The 18,565-nt window shown below is 43.8% G+C and overlaps 1 protein-coding gene across 2 annotated transcripts in view; it reads left to right on the top strand.

Annotated features, from left to right (window-relative positions):
• STAU2 (staufen double-stranded RNA binding protein 2) overlaps positions 1–16,036 on the top strand; it is a 233,779-nt gene extending 217,743 nt beyond the window's left edge. For both annotated transcript variants that reach the window (XM_064480884.1, XM_064480883.1), the window contains 2 exons: positions 13,611–13,699; positions 14,919–16,036. In XM_064480884.1, the coding sequence (XP_064336954.1) occupies positions 13,611–13,699; positions 14,919–15,012 (183 nt within the window). In that variant the 3' untranslated portion in view covers positions 15,013–16,036. The remainder of the gene's footprint in view (positions 1–13,610; positions 13,700–14,918) is intronic.
• The last annotated feature ends 2,529 nt before the right edge of the window (positions 16,037–18,565 follow it).

Here is an 18,565-nt window from a genome sequence, read left to right as displayed (position 1 = left end):
ACTCATCCCCTTTCCATACAAGCCCAGGGGCTCTGCGCCTCCTCAGTTCCCAGCAATACTGCTGTGGGTGCTCTCTTGGGGGTCATCCTTTAATCTGGCATGGTTGCCTGCTTTCCTTCCTGCTGGAAGACATGCCACGAACAGACAGGGGCCGGGTACATGGATCTTAGTTTTTCTGGTGCCCAGGGTGACGCCCGGTTCTCCCTGCATCTTTGTTGAATGGATGAATGGATGATGGTACCCAGTCATGAATCAGACAGACCAGACCCCTCTCTCTAGGACATAATCCCAGATGGTGACAATGGTTAGGAGGCTAATAAAAAATGTTATATGATTTGTTTGAGGGGAGAGAGAATTGAGATGGGGCGGCCAGAGGAAGCCCCTCCTGGATCTGAGAACTGAAGGCTGACAAGCAGCGGGTCCTGAGGAGGGGTGGCTGGAGGAACTGGCCAGTGTGAGTCCTGAGGTAGGAGAGAGCTCACTGCCATCGAGGCTCGGAAAGGAGGCTGACACAGAAAGAAGGGAGGGAAGGGAGAGTGGTGTGGGGGCGCCTGAGGGCAGAGGAAGGACCTTTGAAGGATTTCGGTGGCGTTATCTTGGTGACTTGATCTTAGGGTGAAGCCCACTGGGAGGGGTGTAGGAATCTCTTCTGTTCTTGCCTGATGTGGCTGCAAGGAACCAGCAGCGGCGGCAGCACGGCCACAAGCTCAGCCGGCCCCACTTCTCAGGCCCTTGCCTCCTCATTCCTGGATGTCTCAGGCAGGCCCTCATATCTCCTCCAGCCCAACGCCAGCCTGGTTTCAGGAAAGAACCTGGTGTCAGAGCTTACACCTTGGTGTGATTTTCAGTGCCCCATTAAAAGAATGGGGGATGAAAACAACTCAAATGTATTATCTGCCAGCTCTGTCATGAGAAGTCAGCCACGATCTCAGACCTCACGGGGCTGAAATCTGGGTGTGGCCAGGGCTGTGTTCCTCTCTGGAGGGAGAATCTGTTTCTTTGTCTTTTCCAACTTCTGTAAGGCTCCCGCAGTCCTTGGATCCTGGCCCCCTCCTCCACATTCAAAGCCAGAACTGCTACATCCCTCTGACCTCTCTTCCATCATCATGTCTCTCTCTGACCAGAGCTGGAAGAGGTTCCCTAATTTTGAGGACTCACTGGATCAGACTGGACTCACATCATAATGCGAGCTAATTGTCCCATCTCCAGGCCCTCAGCTTGTTCTGTTTGCAAAATCCCTTATAAAGGAGCACTCACGGATCTCCGGGACTGGGACGGAGGCACCTTGGGAGGCATTCTTCTGCCTACCGCGGGACTCCTAGGTCTTAAAAGATCAATCGAATACAAGTTGTGAACTGTTGAGATATAGATTTGAAAACCAATTTTAAAAGACATCATTGAGACAATCAGGGGGATTTTAACATTACTTGGGTATTTATCAGATGGAAAGGATTTACTGTTACTTTTGTTAGCTGTGATAATCGCCTGTATGTTGACCTGGTATTTGATTTGGAATCCTACAGGAAAAATATGAATGTGCATGAGACAAGACTGGCAAAATACTGATAATTCTTGATCTGATGGCCAAGTATATGAGGGTTGGTAAGAGTGTGAGGTTCAGGGTACCATTCTTTGTGCTTTTGTGCATGTTTGAAGCTTACTCAGGTGTCAGTAGGAAGCTAAGGAGACATTTGGGATGAAGGTGAAGGTTCGAGCCCCTCCCTACTGCAGTCTGACCATGAGGATGGCCACCAAATGCCCCAAGAGAAAGTCAGCCTGCGGCCTGCCTCAGCCACTGAGGGAATCTGCGAGGCCTGCAGGCCATCTGCCTTTACCACCTCGGACTCTATTTCAATACAACCAAATCTTCAGAATTAAACAGAACTTTGCAGGCTGTATTGTTTGACCATCACTCCCTATTCCCACTGTGCAGTCCAAGAAGACATTAAGTGAAGTAAAAATTAACAAATAACTATAATGTGAGGATCTATCAATCACAAACTCAAACCCACCCTGAATAGACAGAGCACGCAGCAGGATCTGGTCCTCTGTTTCAGGGTGAGCCACCTTGAGGGTCTTAGGCAAGGCCCCTGTTGTGGGGCCCTCCCAGGTAGGGCTTCCCAGGCACGTCCTCTGTAGACCTCCCATGGGCTGGGGGAGCTGAGCCATGAGCACCGGCTGCAGCCCACGGTTGATGTTTGGAAAAGACAGTAACTCTCCTTTGTATTCCTTGGAGGTAACTGGGGCAGGAGAACCTTCTCTCACTCAGAGAACCACAGCCCAGCCCTGCTCTCCTGGGATGTTCTTTCCCACAGCACACTGGCCACACTGAGGGTGGGGTGGACAGGTGCGTAATGTGAGAGAGAGAGTCTCCATGGAGAGAAGCTTTGGAGAACACCCTGCAGGGGGAGGGAAGCAATGAGGGCAAGATGCCGACTTGGAGAAAAGAGAGAAAACAGGAAACATAAATGTGTGTGTGAGCACTGGCTTGTCTGGGGGAACTTCGGATGGAGGCTATTGAGGAATATTCCTTGAAGACATTCTGTAAACACAGTGTGGTGATTTCAAACAAAAAAATGGTCCCATTAGACCAAATAGGTGGGAGATAGGATGTCAACACCTTGAAGTTGACTCACAGTTCAGGGAGGCCAATGGCCGGGGCTGTCCGAAATTCATAGATGGGACACAGGGCTGAGAACTGAGGAAGACCACCCGAGAAATTGAAAAGCCTGCAGGAGCAAAGGTGTGGAAGGAGGAAGACCTGGATGTCTCCTGGGGCAGCAGGTAGATCAATCTGACCACGGCAGAAGGTCCACGCAGGCAGGGCTTCTGAAATGTTGGCATGTCTTGAGGCCAACTGGCCGGGGAGCTGTTGACAACACTGACACCTACCCAGTGTTCCTGAAACTGGTGACTGGTCTGCTGTCAGGGGATCACACTCAGGGAAACACGCTGTAATGAAACCGCCATAAGTGAGGTGGTGAGATAGAATAGGGCCCGCTGATGGAGGGCCTTGAATGCCAGGCCAAGAATACAGGCTGTTATTCCAGAGCTAGGAGTTATTAATGGCTGTTGATTCAGGGGGAGGCATAGTGCTGGGGTTCTCTTAAGAAGAGAGATGAGCTATGTGCTGGAAAAAATTAATAGAAATATACAGGAAACCAGACATAAATTAACATGGAGCTGCAGAGTATAAAAAATTTTATGACTGCATGTTGGGCTCAACAGAGAAAGATGTGTAATAAAAGCCCTCATTTATGAAATACCACTATGGTCCAGGTGTTAATGCCTCAAACAATCTGATGCGGTAGGTGTTGCAGTCTCTAGTTTACAGATGATGAAAATGAGGCTCAGAGAGATCAATTCACTTGCATAAAGACACACAGCTGGTCTGCAGTGGAACTGGCATTTTAATCTAGGCCTGACAGACTCCAGATGCTGCAGCCCTTCACTTCCTTGTCCAGATGACAGGAAGAGTGGATTCGTTTTCTCTTGCTGCTGTAACAAATGAACAGACGTAAGGACTCAACTGTAACACAAGTGTATTACCTTAGAGTTCTGTGGGTCAAAAGTTAGACAGGAGTCTTACTGAGCTAAAAGCAAGGTGTAGGCAGTTCCTTTGGGGGGCTTTCAGGGCAAACTGTTCCCTCACCTTTTTCAGCTTCTAGAGGCCACCCACAGTCCTTGGCTTGGGTCCCCCTTCCTCCATCTTCAAAACTAACTATGTTACATTTTGTCAACTTGGTTTTCCTGGCCACATCTTTCTCTCTGACCAAAGCTAGGAAAGGATCTTAGGATTTTAAGGACTCATGTGGTTAGACTGGACCCACTTGGATAATCCAGGATAATCTTTTGCTCTTAATGTTCAGACTTCAGTTCCCTCTGCAAAATCACTTCTGCCAAGTAAGGTAACACATTCAGATTCTGGGGGTAGGACATGGACACCTTTGGGGGCATTATCCCGCCAAGCTCAGAGAGTCATGCTGCTGTCATGGTCCATGTACCCCTTGCCTCTGTGCCCGACACTGCGTTTCTGTAAACACCATTAAAAGGGGGATTTTTGTTGAAGCAAAAATTATTAAATAAAGGACAATGCAAGAATTTTCAAAGGAATGATATTGGTAAAACAGATATCTCTTCTGCCTCTTCTTGGAGGAAGACAGGGCAGCGGGAATATCTCTGCTCAAGTATGTTCTAAACACACTGAAACCATCCCTTAGCACAGTTAATCCTGCTTTAAATTCGACTCCATATTGTTGTCAAGGCTGACAGCTACATGGATTACCCAATAGTAAGAGGCTGACTGCTGAAATAAAGGTGATGGCTAAGTCTATAGTCAAAGTGCCCAATTTTCTACTAATTCCCCAAATTCTAGAGCCAAAATTCCTGTTCTTTGCCTTAGGAGAAAGACTCTAAAACCTGCATGTCTTCCCATCACCCACCCCCTTTTTTTTCTTTTTCCACAATGAGTAGCCATCACCTTAGCTGACATCCCTTTGTTCCAACATAAGAGCTATTTAATAAAGTACCAACTTTATGGAAATTGCCTGAACCCATTGGATTGTGTATGCAGACATGAAAGTGCAGGCTAACATGAAATTGTTAGAAAGCAGGGCAAATGGCTTAATCAAAGTGCCGTATAATTCTCTTTTTATTTTCAAAGCCCTATCATTGGTTCATCTGAAATGTAATAGACTGAGGCTCCTATCATAATGTAATCAAATTTACAAATATGATTTTTAAAACAATTTTTCTTATTTTATACAAAGAGAGACTTGGCATTTTGTTATAGACCTTAAACAAGAAAATGATACCTTAGAAACAAAATTCACATTCTCTGGGCCATAAACCTTCAAGTCTACTGAAGAAAAGACCTTCTGGCTTTTCAGTCATTTAAATGATTACATATAGTGTCAGTCTCAAAGATCGTTGGGACCAGAAGTTAGGGGAGTCCTTAACTGCAAATGAAGACTTTTGCAATTTGAAGCCTATCATTTTCTTATTACAGTGTTGCAGAAAAACGCGTTACAGCTTGGTGTTACATCTCAGTAGCGAAAGCAACCTGGATCCAGTCAAGCGCCCAAGCAGCACTCCGAGAGTAGGGGAACTCAGGTTTATTACACCAGCTGACCCACAAGAATTAACACTCAAAGCTCTGGACCCCAGCCCTTTATAGGTTGCCAATTTACACTTTGCAACATCATATGCAAATAAAGTATAACAAAAATTGACCAACTAGGAACAAGCTTTGTAGAAATAGACCAATCAGGAGTGAGGGGAATGGGCCAATCAGGAGTGAGAGAAATAACCAATCAGAAGTGAGCTCAGGGAACCAATAGAATTTTAGCGGTAAGTAAGCCGTTTCACAGGCAAAATGTGAGATAGAGGCTCTGAGCCAGGGAACCGGATGGTGCTGGCAGGAGAGTAGTGGCCCTGCTTTGGGGTCCCGCCGGTCTTTTTATGGGGCTTTCCGCCTCAACAGGAGACTGAGTTAATGAGCTGCATATAGGAGCACTGTGTGCGTTCTGAAATGAAGCCAGCAGTTAGATCTGCTCCCAGGAAGAGCTGCACATGAGCAAGCACTGTAGGGCGAAAAAGCAAAACAAAACAAACCTTGGACGCTTACTTCAAAATGAAGGCCACATTTGGACATGTATGGTTACCATTGACTTTAATGGGAACAACGTGTCTGTTTCTGGGATTCAGGATATGAAATTGGTGGGGACAGTGTGAAATGGGTTGGGGGATAGGAAATGAAAGGATCCACTAGGCAGCGTGTTCAAAGACTCCGAAAAGGACTGCGTGTCATAAGGGGATGAGATAAAATTCACATTTTGCTAATGAAGACCATTGTTGTCTCTGAAAGAATGATTTAATGCTGCTACGTTGGCATTTCAATCTCTTAATACCTGCAGAACGAAGCGGGGAGAGTAGGCACTGGTTTCGGCACAATCTTCTAAATTGCTAATCCACAAGAGGAAAGTTAGAAATTACAGAAATGGCTGGAAAGGCTCACCTCCATCCTGTGGACATAAACACACATGCACGTGCAAACCAAGACCACAAAGAGGCATGGAAAGTATCTTATTGGCATCATGCTTCTGGCATTGCTATAACTACGCCCAAAACAAGCGATACATGAAATGGTGGTGACATCTGTTCTCGAACCTGTGGGGCTTTATTCCTAAAACAGTTGTAAAATCTTTCGGGGACAAAAATATTTCTATGTGTCTATGCAGATACTCTCTCCTCAAAGAATGCATGCACACACACACACACACACACACACACACACACACGTGGATACAAGCGTTGAGCTGAAAAGACAGAAGTAAGAAAAGGAAACATCGTCCACTTCTTTCAAACACTTAAAAAATTTTTTTCCTTTCAAACTAAGCTACGTCTATTGTCTTGGATATATACCTTTAAAAAAAAATCCCAGAGCATATAAATTATCATAAAGCTAGCGTTTAAGATTCCAGTTGGTAAGCTATGATAACATACAAATGGATGCTGAGTAAGTTTGTTTTGATTTGGTAGGAAAAGATTTTCTGATCTTGGAAATGAAATCATTTAGCTGTCTGTTTATGGCCAAAGCTGTATGGAAGGTTCTGGGTACTTAAGTTAGTGTGTAAGTTAGTGTGTTTTTGAATTCACGAATCCACAGCTTAGATTTAAGCAGCATTCAGGATGTTTTTCATTAAGGAACTCAGATTTACCTCCTTCCCACGACTCCCCAGTATTAGTTTACATTTATCACACTGCTGATTATCCGTGCTCAGAGGGTGAACTGCAGACGATAGGGACGGAACGTCTTGTCTCTTTACCCTTTCAGTTAATAGACAACGTCGAACTTGCTTCTAATCTGACTTTGACTATGTCTCCCCAAATGAAGTGATTTTTCCCTCATTCCAAACAAAATACCCTTAAATATTATGTAGCATATTTACAATGGGTTCTTACTTTCTTTTAAAGCAACTGACCTCTGGCAAGTAACAATTTATTCAGCTCGAGTAGTTTAAACATAAGTTTTTTGTTGATTTTACCAGCTTCTGGACAGATTTGGAGGTGCATAGTAAAACATTGTCATGGACTGTCAAATTTTAGTTTTTGCTTGCAAAGATACTCTGTTGCACATTGTTCTATGAAATGACTGTTATTTGGGTCTTGCTAAATGCCATGTGGTTATTTTGAGGGTTGCTGCATAATCCTGTTCTTGTGGGCATTTTGCTGTAGAAGGCAAAGCAAACGCATCTCATTCCATGGTCTTTTTTACTCTGTAAAGTGTCATTTCTGGGAAAGAGGTGGGTGATGAGTTGGGGGTGGGGTGGGTGGAGCACCCTGATTCCTCGGCTGAGCTCATGACACACGAGCAAGGAAGGAAGTGGCTGGGTGAGTGCTCTGTTAGTACCTGTGAGAGGAGGCACTTGGTCCTCAGCTCGTGCCCATCTTGACTTTCCTGAACACATTTGACTTATCTCTCCCTGTAAGTCACAGTCAAGCCCTCCACTCTCTTTCTCTGTTCATTTTCACCTGTGCAGTCCCGGCACTGCCTCTTACTGGGTATCCTCCATCCCACAATCCCAGGCAAACCCTGCACCTCAGTTCTCCCTCCTTCCAACAACCGCAGGAAGGTGAGACATGAACTCTCCTGAAAACAGCAGGGAGGAGAGATGAGGAAAGAGCAAGACTTGGCACCTTCAGAATGTTCAGAAATGTAGACTCAAGTCACTACGCTTGTGGCCATTGGGTCACTCCAAGTGACAAAATAATTACTATAGCAATTTAGTTTTAGCCAAAACTGCAAGTATTCTAAAAGCACTGAACAGAGCCTCAGACATCCCCCAAAAGGCTGGAGGTAGAATGTGACTTGTGTCATCCTGGAAAGATAATAAAGCCCTTCTCTAGAAAATGGAGATAGTTTTATGAGCCAGTCTCAATTAATTATTGTGGGAAACAATTAATAGAGTGAGCATGGAAGAGGTAATAAGAGTGATTTTGAAATAATGAGATTGAAAAGAGTTATGCTGAAATTGGCGAGGCTAAATGTGAACAGTTTTTATGTTTGAAGGAAATAAAGTGATGTGATTGAGGATGTGGGCTGGGTTCAGTGCTCTGCTCTGCCACTTGCTAGCTCGGGTAGGTTGCTGAATTCCTCACGGGGAGGACCTACCTTGCAGGGCTGTGCTAACACCTAAGGTCACGCAGGCAAAGGGCTGGATGTCGTGACTGTGGCTGAGGGAGACTCACCAAATGGTCGTGATTGCTGTTTACAGAGAAGATAAATCGTCTTCATTGCCTTTTAGAAAGAAGTCTTGTCATATTTGTAAACAATTGTATTCAGGGTTATCAGTAAGATGTGGGTTGAATTATCTCATTGGACAGATAAGGGAATATTATCTGGAAGCCTTTAAACATACCTTGGGAGGGAAGCAGCCACATAAGAATTCTGAAAATCTGTTCATGGCATCGAGTGAAAGAATGAGCCACCATGCCAGCGTGTAGGACATTCTTGGAGTGATGTCGGTCCTCTTCACAGTGCTTGGGGACCTGCCTGACACGATAAAATCATCCAGGAGGTTTTGCAAGAGCTAAAACACCCAGCCTGCTCCCTGAGACCTGGCCTTCATCTCACATGCGTATCTCTTGTTGGATGGAAGAGAATAGGTGTCACTGGCTCCTGGACTCCGTGAAGCAGGACGTGTGGTTCCTGGTGTTCAGGCTTCAAGTATTCCCAAAGCAACTAGAGAGCATGGGCTACAAAGAGCCTATAAGTGATTTTCTTTTTCTTTTTTAAGATTTGGTTTTGGTTGTCTTTTGGCCTTATTGGGAATAAAGCAGGACCAAGAAGCCCTGGAGCACTCAGGAGTCTCATTCAGCAATACCAACCATGTTGCAGATTTAAATCTTCCAGCACTGAATAGCCTTCTGCAATAGTCCGTTTGGAGAGAAATTGATAAAAACCAGCATTCCTGCCAATAATTCACATATTACCAGATCAGAACAAAACAGTTGTTCATTTGTTCAAAATTCTTCAATATACAAAGAACTCTGAACTCTGAGAACCCCATGAAGTTGGGCTATCTGGGGAGTTCAGGCATGGACTGGTCCTTAGAGCTTAGCAGCAAGGGGACCTGTCTCCTAGCTCAGCACACGCTCATGTGAGGAGGGACTTCAGAGCTCAGGTTCACTCAACCAGCCCACAAGGATGTGCACACCCACAGGACAATTTTTGGCATAGTCACCTGGGACTTGCAAGGACCTCAGAGGTCACCTAATTGAATTTAATAAAAGTCAAATCTAGAAATGCAAATCAAAACTACAGTGAAGTATCACCTCATACCAGTCAGAATGGCCATTATTAAAAAGTTAACAAATAATAAATGTGGAGAAAAAGGAATCCTCCTACACAGTTGGTGGGAATGTAAATTGGTGCAGCCGCTATGAAGGACAGTATGGAGGTTCCTTAAATAACTAAAAATAGACTTACCATATGATCCAGCAATCCCACTCCTGGGTATACATTCAGAGAAAACTATAATTCGAAAAGACGCATGCACCCCAATGTTCATAGGAGCACTATTTACAACAGCCAAGACATGGAAACAACCTAAATGTCCATCAACAGATGACTGGATAAAGAAGATGTGGTATATGTATATGTATATACAGGAATACTACTCAGCAATGAAAAAGAATGAAATAATGCCATTTGCAACAACATGGATGGAACTAAAGATTATCCTATTGAGTGAAGTAAGTCAGACAGAAAAAGACAAATACCATATGATATCACCCATATGTGGAATCTTAAAAAAAATGATACAAATTCTGTATACAAACCAAAAACAGACTCAAGGACATAGAAAACAGACTATGGTTACCAAAGAGGGAAGGGCAGGGAGGGATAAATTAGGGGTTGGGGATTAATAGACTCTCATTACTTCATATAAAATAGAAAAACTACAAGGACCTACTGTATAGCACAGCGGACTATATTCACTTTCTTGTAATAACATATAATGGAAAGGATTCTGAAAAGAAAAAATATATAAGTATATATATATATATAACTGAATCACTTTGCTGTACACCTGAAACTAACATTGTAAATCAAGTACACTTCAATAAAAAATTTTTTCAAAAAGTCAAACCTCTCTGCGGATTACTTTTTTGAGGAAGAGGATTGTCCAAACCTGAGTCTTTTGAGGGTGAATTTAACTTATGAAAGCAACCAGTCTTCACTCAAAGCCAAGTCTAGTGAATAAGGTAAATGGTCAGGGTAAACAAATGAAAAGTTAAGTGGGGCCATAAAATGGCAAAACTGGTTTGCTTGAATGACCACGCCCCTCACCAGAAAGGTTCTGAGAGGTGATCGTAAAGCACCTAGAGAAACAGATGCTGCTCATCAGAGAACTGGTGGGGCACAACCTCTCTGAGGCAGAAGGAAGTTCATATCAGGTTTTTACAAATGTGCATGCCCTTTGGCCCAGAAATTCAATTTCTAGGAATTTATCACAAGGAAATTATTGAGATGGCTGGCAGAGACTTAACTGCTAGGAAGGTTGATGCAGTGTAAACAACAGCTTAAAATTTGGGTGTGGCCTCAATGTCCAGCCATTGGGATTGGCTCAGTACGGAAAGGCATGTAAAATCAGCAAGCTGCTGTCCGTCCTGCAAAATGATGCTACTGAACTGTTTCTGTTGGTATGGAAAATGGCTCACGTTCATTGAAAAGAGCAAATCCTAAAACAGTGCTGGGATACGATCCAGGTTAAAGCATGTACATTTCGGGGGTGGCTAGAAAAGAATACGGAAAGACATAGACCAAGTTGTGAGTGGCAGGTAGGATTGTGAATATTTTCACATTCTTTTTCTTTGTCTACGTGTTATGATTTTTCTTTAATGAAAAATTATTTTTATAATAAAAAGATACTACAAGGAAACATCAGGGAGAGGAGAAGAGGTTCCACGAGCCCTAAAGAGGCAAGATGATACACCTGTATTCATTTGTTAGGGCTGCCAAAACAAAGGACCACCAGTGATATATCCACCAGGAATTTATTGTCTCTCAGTTCTGGAGGCTAGAAGTCCATGGTCAAGGTGTTGGCAGGGTCAGTTCTTTCTGAGGGCCCTGCGGGAGAAATCTGTTCCCCTCACTCCTCATTTCTGGGATTTGCTGTCCATCTTTGGCATCCCTTGCTTCTGCTGCATCACTCCAGTCTTGTCTTCTTCTTCACGTGGTGTTCTCTCTGCATGTGTTTCTGTTTTCAAATTCCTCTTTTTTATAAGGACGTTGGTTGTATTGGGTCTGGGCCCACCCTACCCTAGTATGACTTCATCTTAATTCATTATATCTGCAATGACTCTATTTCCAAATAAGGCCACATTCTGACTACTAGGGGTGAGGACTTCAACAAATGAATTTGAAGGAGATAACACAGTTCAACCAATAACAGTACCCCAATGAGATGGCCACGCTGCCCCTACTCACCTGGGGTTGGTGCTCACCTGCCACCACGATCTACCTACACCAGCTGCTGTATGATAGGAGCCTGGGCCAAGGTCAGGGGTAGTAGGGTGGGGCACTGACATCCCTGCAGGACTCCAGGTTCAAGAGAGAATGGTGAAACAGAGAGCCTAAATGTGGCCCCCGCCTGCCCCAGTCCACACAGTCTGGGGCTTCAGGCATGAGAGAACATTCAGTTTAGCGTGTCTGAACTGGGGAGACCAGCTTAGAAGTCAGAAAGGAAAGGAGTAGCCTAAAGAATAAGCAAAGAAGATATTGTTCCTTTTGGTTGAATATAGGGGTTGAAATTTTAAAAATAGAAAGATCAAGAGAGAAGGGGGAAAAACATTACAAATATTACACAAAAATCTGTACCCAGATGTTGATAGCTGCTTTATTTGTTATCACCAAAAGCTGGAAGCAACCAAGATGCCCTTCAAGGTGTGAATGGATAAACAAACTGTGGGACACCCAGACAATGGAATATTACTCAGCAATAAAAAGCAATGAGCTATCAAGCCGTGAAAGGACATGGAGGAACTTTAAATGCACCTTGCTAAGTGAAAGACATGAATCTGAAAAGGCTACATACTGTATGATTCCAGTTATATGACAGTCTGAAAAAGGCAAAACTATAGACATTGTTAAAAAAAATTGGTGGTTGCCAGGAGACTAGGGGGAAAGGGGAGAGAGACGATGAGGTGGAGCACAGGGGATTTTTAGGGCAGTGAAATTATTCTGTATGATACTGTAATGGTGGACACATGACAACCCAGAATGAACCCCAGTGTTAACTATGGACTTTCGCTAATGGTAATGTATCAATATTCCATCAGCTGTAATAAATATTCCATCAGTTGTAACAAATGAATCTAGGTGATGCAGGACATGAATAATGGGGGAAACAGTGTCGAGAGTTGGAGGGAAGAGGGTACCTGGAAACTCTGTTCTACCTGTTCCATTTTTCTGTAAACTGAAGACTGCTCTAAAAAAAATAAAGTCTACTAAATATTTAAAAGTCAAAACCAAAAAGAAATGTCATGAATAAAGAAACGTAGACAAGATCATGCACTTTAGGCAGTTACCCAAAAGGGCCCCTGGCAGAGAAAAGTTGGAGCAATTGCAAGAGTCACTTCTTTTTCAAAGGCAGTTGAGAAGATACAGATGACCAAAGTGTGACCCAGCAGGATCTCCAAGATGCAGACACCCCTGGCCGCTCACACCTCGCTCAGACTCAACAAAGCCCTTCTCATCGAGCTGAAAAGTGGTGGGGGGTAGGGATGGGAGGAAGAAGAACCAAATTCTTACTCAAAAGAAATAACAATTTGGAACATGCACAAGAGTGTCAACAAGTTATGCAGATCTTATCGGCATCACATTTTTCGGTGCCTCCCAGCTATCCTGTGAGGCTCCACCAGCCTGTCAACACCCTTCGGCACCCCACGCACCCCGGGCATATCAACACCTCAGGAGGCTCAGCAGCAGCCAGACCTGCCTCCCTGGGGCCCCAGCAGCGCACGTTTTCCCTCTCCTCCATTGTACCATCCCCTCGGCATGCAAGAGTGTCTTCGGAACGCTTCTTGGCCCACACTCTGGGACCTGGTTGGGGCTAAATGTCTACAAAATTGAGCAACCCATTTATGCTAACTTTGGAAAGTTGGGGGGAAAAAAATCTTATGTTCTCCCATCTGGAGGACAAGAAGGTGGCGTTTCAGGAACGGGAAGAGAAATGATGAAAAATCATCATCAAAGAGTGACAGGCTCATCATACTAGGTGTTTCTATGTTTTTCAGATAAAATGTTAATTTTGCAAAATTATGGATAAGTCATGACATTTATGGAGAACCCTCTCTCCACCTCCCCCTGCCCCCGCTTGCTCAGCGCACAAAAATAAAGCCGTCATAGTATATACATTGCTCCATCATAATGCAGCCTCTCAAATGTAATTTTGGTAAATGATACAAAAAAAGCATTTAGTTAGACTAATGAAAATGACAGCCTTTACTATATAGCACAGCTTTCTTTTTCAGTTACATACCTGTTTCTTACATTAGAGTCAATGAATGGATCTCCTTGTTTGTGTGTTTGTTTTCACTTTTAGGCAGCTTTAAGTGCCTTGAAACAATTTTCTGAACAAGGATTGGACCCAATGGAAGGGGCAATGAATATTGAGAAAGGTTCTCTTGAAAAGTGAGTAAATCTTCTGTCATATTCTTACATGGGTAATTTGGCAACTGTTTGAAAACTAAGATATGCAGATAAGGCTAAAACTGAAGACAAGATATACTCAAATTTAGCTATCTCTGACAAAATTATTCATAATACCATTACATGTAAATAAATGAGAAACAGTATATATATGGTCATGTTCGTTTCCTATCAATATGTCTCTGAAAATTTTAATCTACTGGTTGAGAATTATTTCTGCTTTTTAATGCCTTCGCTGGATATATGTATTTGAGTTTTGTTGACCGTGGAGTGTTGCAAAACTTGCAAAAGATGGATTTTCATTTCAGACTGTTGAGCATTCTCTGACTAAATCATTTTCTGAGGTAAAAATTTTCACTCACATTCCTACTAAGTTGTGGGCACAACACAGAGAGAAAAAAAGAGAAGGAAGGAAGGAGGGAGGGAGAGAAGAAGGAAGGAAGCAAGCAAGCAAGCAAGCAAGCAAGCAAGCTGAAAGGAGGGTTCCCTCCCCTTGGCTGAGTTTTGTTTTTCACACTGTTATATGAAACACAGGCGGGCATTGCCACAAAGGTGTGGCTCCCAGAGGCTGCAGAGGCCAAAATGCAGCTTTAGTAAGTATTTCTGAAATCCAGCTCATACCTCTTTTATGATATTGAACATAAGGTTTGATCTGAGAGACTGAATTTTAGGTCTCTCCAGAGACCCAATTTATACTAAAGCAATGGTAAGCCATTGTATTTCCAATAGTGGGATCCAAACTCTTACAAAGCAGGAATAATAGCAGGTGAGATTTCAGAACACACACAGGAGATAATATTTTTAGAATGAAAAAAAGAAATTAGATAACCCAGGAAGTCAAAACCAGATATACTTATCTGGCAGTTAAATAAGCTTACCAGCCCCCATCCCTTCCCCCCCCCAAAACCCCTAGCATTTGGTCATTCATATTTAAAAGGTGAGAGCGTGAGAAGAAAACATTTGGTAAACAGACGTGGCATTTTAAGTTGTCTATAGATCGGCAACCATTTATAAGCTAATTTAATCAAAACCATTTCCACATGATCTCATCAGTGGGCTATCTGAACATAAATATTGTTGTTTCACTTTAAAATGTCACTTTTGTGGTGACCTTTGAATCCCGTGTGCCATCTGCTAATAAACATGTCTGAAGACTTGCAACCCTGGACCTTCAGCTCTTGTTAATGTATTAATCTTCCAGACAAGCCCAGCATCCGGGAGAGAAAGCAGACAATAACCAGACACACCCGGGCTCCCTCGCTCAGGACTGCAAGAAAGCAAGGTCGGTCATCTAGCAGCTCCCAGAACCACGGCTGCCACCGCATCCTTATAAACCTGTCAGCACGCATGAGGGTGTTTGTGTTCAAGGAAATGAATGACTAATACCGTGATTTGAGTCTCATGTGAAGACAACACTATTCTAACACGAGAGATAATAGACATAGTCCTGTTTATTCAACTGAGGGGAAAAAAGAAAACTTTGAGCCTTTCCCTTGGAACTTGAGATCAGATCATAACTCGTTTGCCCAGAGGCAGCAGAAGTCTGATCCTGCTACTGGAGCTTAAAATAACAATTAACGAAAAGTGTTAGAAACAGAGGTAAAATGTTTAAGTGAGTCATAGAGAAATCGGGTCGGGTTCCGTGTGATGACTGTCTTGTCGTGGCGCTTGTGTTCAGTTATATCCTCTCTCTCATTTTAAACAATGCTTGATGACTCAAAGATTAACCAATGCTGTGCTGTGGAATGTGATGGTCGTTGTCTTCATATAGAGTCACACGGTTTCTCTTTTTATGCAGAGACTTGTAACCTTCATCCTAGATCAGTATGGGTCACTTCAAGGCGCACTGCTCAAAGTCGTATGCACACAAACGTGGTTGACGTCGGGTCAGACGTTTGATTAGAAACATGAAATGATGTTAGGAACAATTAGTTTCCATATACTCCAGGAGTTCAAAGAGAAAACAAACAAACCAATTGTGGGTTTTGAACTCCATCACCCTATTAGCCACTCAGGAGGCGTCTTGCCTCTTTGACCATTTCTGTGGATTCCACGTCCCACCACGTGGTGGAAAGCGCACCCACCCCATTCATGTGTCGTAGCCACTCACTGTTTGCATCCAAAGTGTTTTTGATAACTGCCTCTGCACTTGGGATAGTGAGTGGGATCAAAATGAATCATGTACCTGGCGGGGAAGGGCCAGCCCGTCAGAGGAGCCGTAGAGGTCTCGCCAGCTTGTAGCCAGCCACGCTCTGGACCAGCATGTTGGAATCCAGCGTGGAGCCAATGCAGTAAAAATTTGGTTGGTTTCTGTGTGAAGTGTTGTTATTGTGGTTCTTTCCTTGCCTAGCTCTCACCTCTTAAATATCTCCTCCGTTTCACCCATCCCAAAGGCCATTGCCTGGCCTCGTCACCCTGCACAGCAGTGACGTTGAAGAACGTCCAGGCTTCTCCTGTCACCGGCCGTCTCTGTGAAACTGCAGGGCCACCTCCTGGGTGACTCGGAGCCGGGTTCCTGACCAGCCAACGTCATCTTATTGTTCAGGCTTTCTCCTTATTGATTTGCCAATGTTGTGCAATGAGAAAACACTCTCTGGTCTAACTGCTCGACCCAACATGACAATAGGAATATAATTATGTAAGATTTCACAAGCAAAACCGCCACAAATCATGGTCTGCCTGACTCACACGCGACTGGAGAATAAACAAACAGCAACATAAGGAAATAACTCTAGGGTTGTTTTTAATGATTCCCATGTGGGGAAGTCCGCCCGTCCTGAGAGGGCTGGGTGCCCTGGGAGGAAGTAGGTTTGGTGACAGAAAGCCGGGTCCTCGTGGAAATGATGACACATTTGTTAAGTCGGGGTTCATGAAGATCAGCCGAGTTGAACAGTAAGTCCTGCAGCCCGCCACGAGGCGTGGGAGCCCTAAATCATTTCCTCAGGAGGGGGCAGGCCCTTTCTCCCCCTAGAGCCTTCACCACCTGAGGCTCCGGCCCTTGGAGGGGAGGGGCGGGGAGCAGGCCTGTCTGCAACAAGACCTCAGGCAGGATCTTTAAAGTGCGTCTTCAGTTTCCCAAATGCAATAAACACAGACAACCTCCCACAGCCCACGGTCCCCACAGCACCGAGGCCGTCAGGGCTGTGGGAGAGTGATGAGCTCAGGGAACAAACAAAGCTAATCAGTTCTCACAACCCAAGTATCTGAGGCATCTAACTCGGGAACTGTCTGACAGAGTCACCCTCAAAGCTGAGCCCACAGGAGCGGGGTGGGGGGTGGGGATGGAAATCCACAGAAGATCTCAGGTTTAGTGATAGGATGTTTATTCAAAATCCCATCCCATCTTCCTGCTTGAAGAGCCCAGGAAGGCCTTTAGACATTTTGCCCAGAATGGCAGCCCTTCCTGGGAAGCATTTGGGTTTTCTTTGGGTTGAATTAGCAAATGCAAATGATGGGTGGCCTGCTGTCCCTCGCAATGTTATATATCATTCGAGGGGAAACCATTAAGTAGATTTATTGAAAGAATGTTTCTTCGGCCCAAGGAGATCTTTTTGATGAAAAATGGAACTCATTATTCTTTAAAGGACACAGATTGACTTATCTCCTTTATCAATTACAGTGTCTGCTTTCAGCTTTTCTCAATCAGCACTGGGCTTTGTAGTCACTTCCCAGTGCTGAGGCCAATGCGTTTTATGAAAAAAAGGTTTGTTTTTACATTTTAATTGGAAATACAATATTGCACTTTGGAACTCGGACCAGCCCTTTCCAGCACCAGTTGCCAAAGAGCAATGGTGAGACACCTCCCTTCAGGCTGCGATAAGGACTCTCGTCCCCTCTTCTGGGGTGACCTCTCTGGGTTGTCCTCATAGTCTCCCCAGCAAAACTCTCAACAGTGATTTTTTGTTTTTTGACAGCTTCAACCAATTTCCTGCACCATGCAATAAAAATAGATTAGTGAAAAACTTACATTATAAGAGGTTTTCAGGACTTCTAGTGACCTTGGAAATGTGGTCTAGACCAATTGATTAGTGTTTAAATCCTGCCGCTGGTCAGTTATCAGTGCAACTGTCCAGAGTTGGTTCTGTAACTTTTAATTTCCAAAGGCCACTTGTGATCATTACAGTCAAGAATGGTAGAAAACCTAACAGTGTTGCACTCAGAGCTAACAAGTCAATAACGGCTAAGCCATACATGAATTTTTCTCTGACTCTCCCCACATCTCCCTCCACCATGATATAGGTACCTAATACATGTGTATATGATACAGTGAATAGGTGAATAAATGGACAAATGAATGAGCTATCAAATGGATAGATAAATCAACTGAAGAAGTACATTTTATTTGTTTTTATTTTTTTAACTTTTTTTTATTGAGTTATAGTCATTTTACAATGTTGTGTCAAATTCCAGTGTAGAGCACAATTTTTCAGTTATACATGTACATACATATATTCATTGTCACATTTTTTTCTCTGTGAGCTACCACAAGATCTTCTGTATATTTCCCTGTGCTATACAGTATGATCTTGTTTATCTATTCTGCACATGCCTGTCAGTATCTACAAATTTTGAACTCCCAGTCTGTCCCTTCCCAACCCCCACCCCTGAAGAAGCACATTTTAAATCTCATTGCTTCGCCTGACACACAGAGACACTGGTAGTTAGATATGACATTATGGTTGATAAGATATTGTACCTTCAACCCCAGGGGAACTGTAGCATTTCTTAACTAAAAACATGGCAAGTCCAAAAACCCCTTAGTTTAGAGGACTTTGGATCCATGAAGACCCACCATCCTGCCCCCATCTTCCCATTTCTGCATTTATCTCCCTTCCCTAGGCCAGCCGA

This window comes from Camelus dromedarius, chromosome 30 (assembly GCF_036321535.1).
Source record: "Camelus dromedarius isolate mCamDro1 chromosome 30, mCamDro1.pat, whole genome shotgun sequence".
NCBI lineage: Eukaryota > Metazoa > Chordata > Mammalia > Artiodactyla > Camelidae > Camelus > Camelus dromedarius.
Note: the sequence above shows the minus strand (reverse complement) of the source record. Positions and strands in the feature narration are given on the sequence as shown.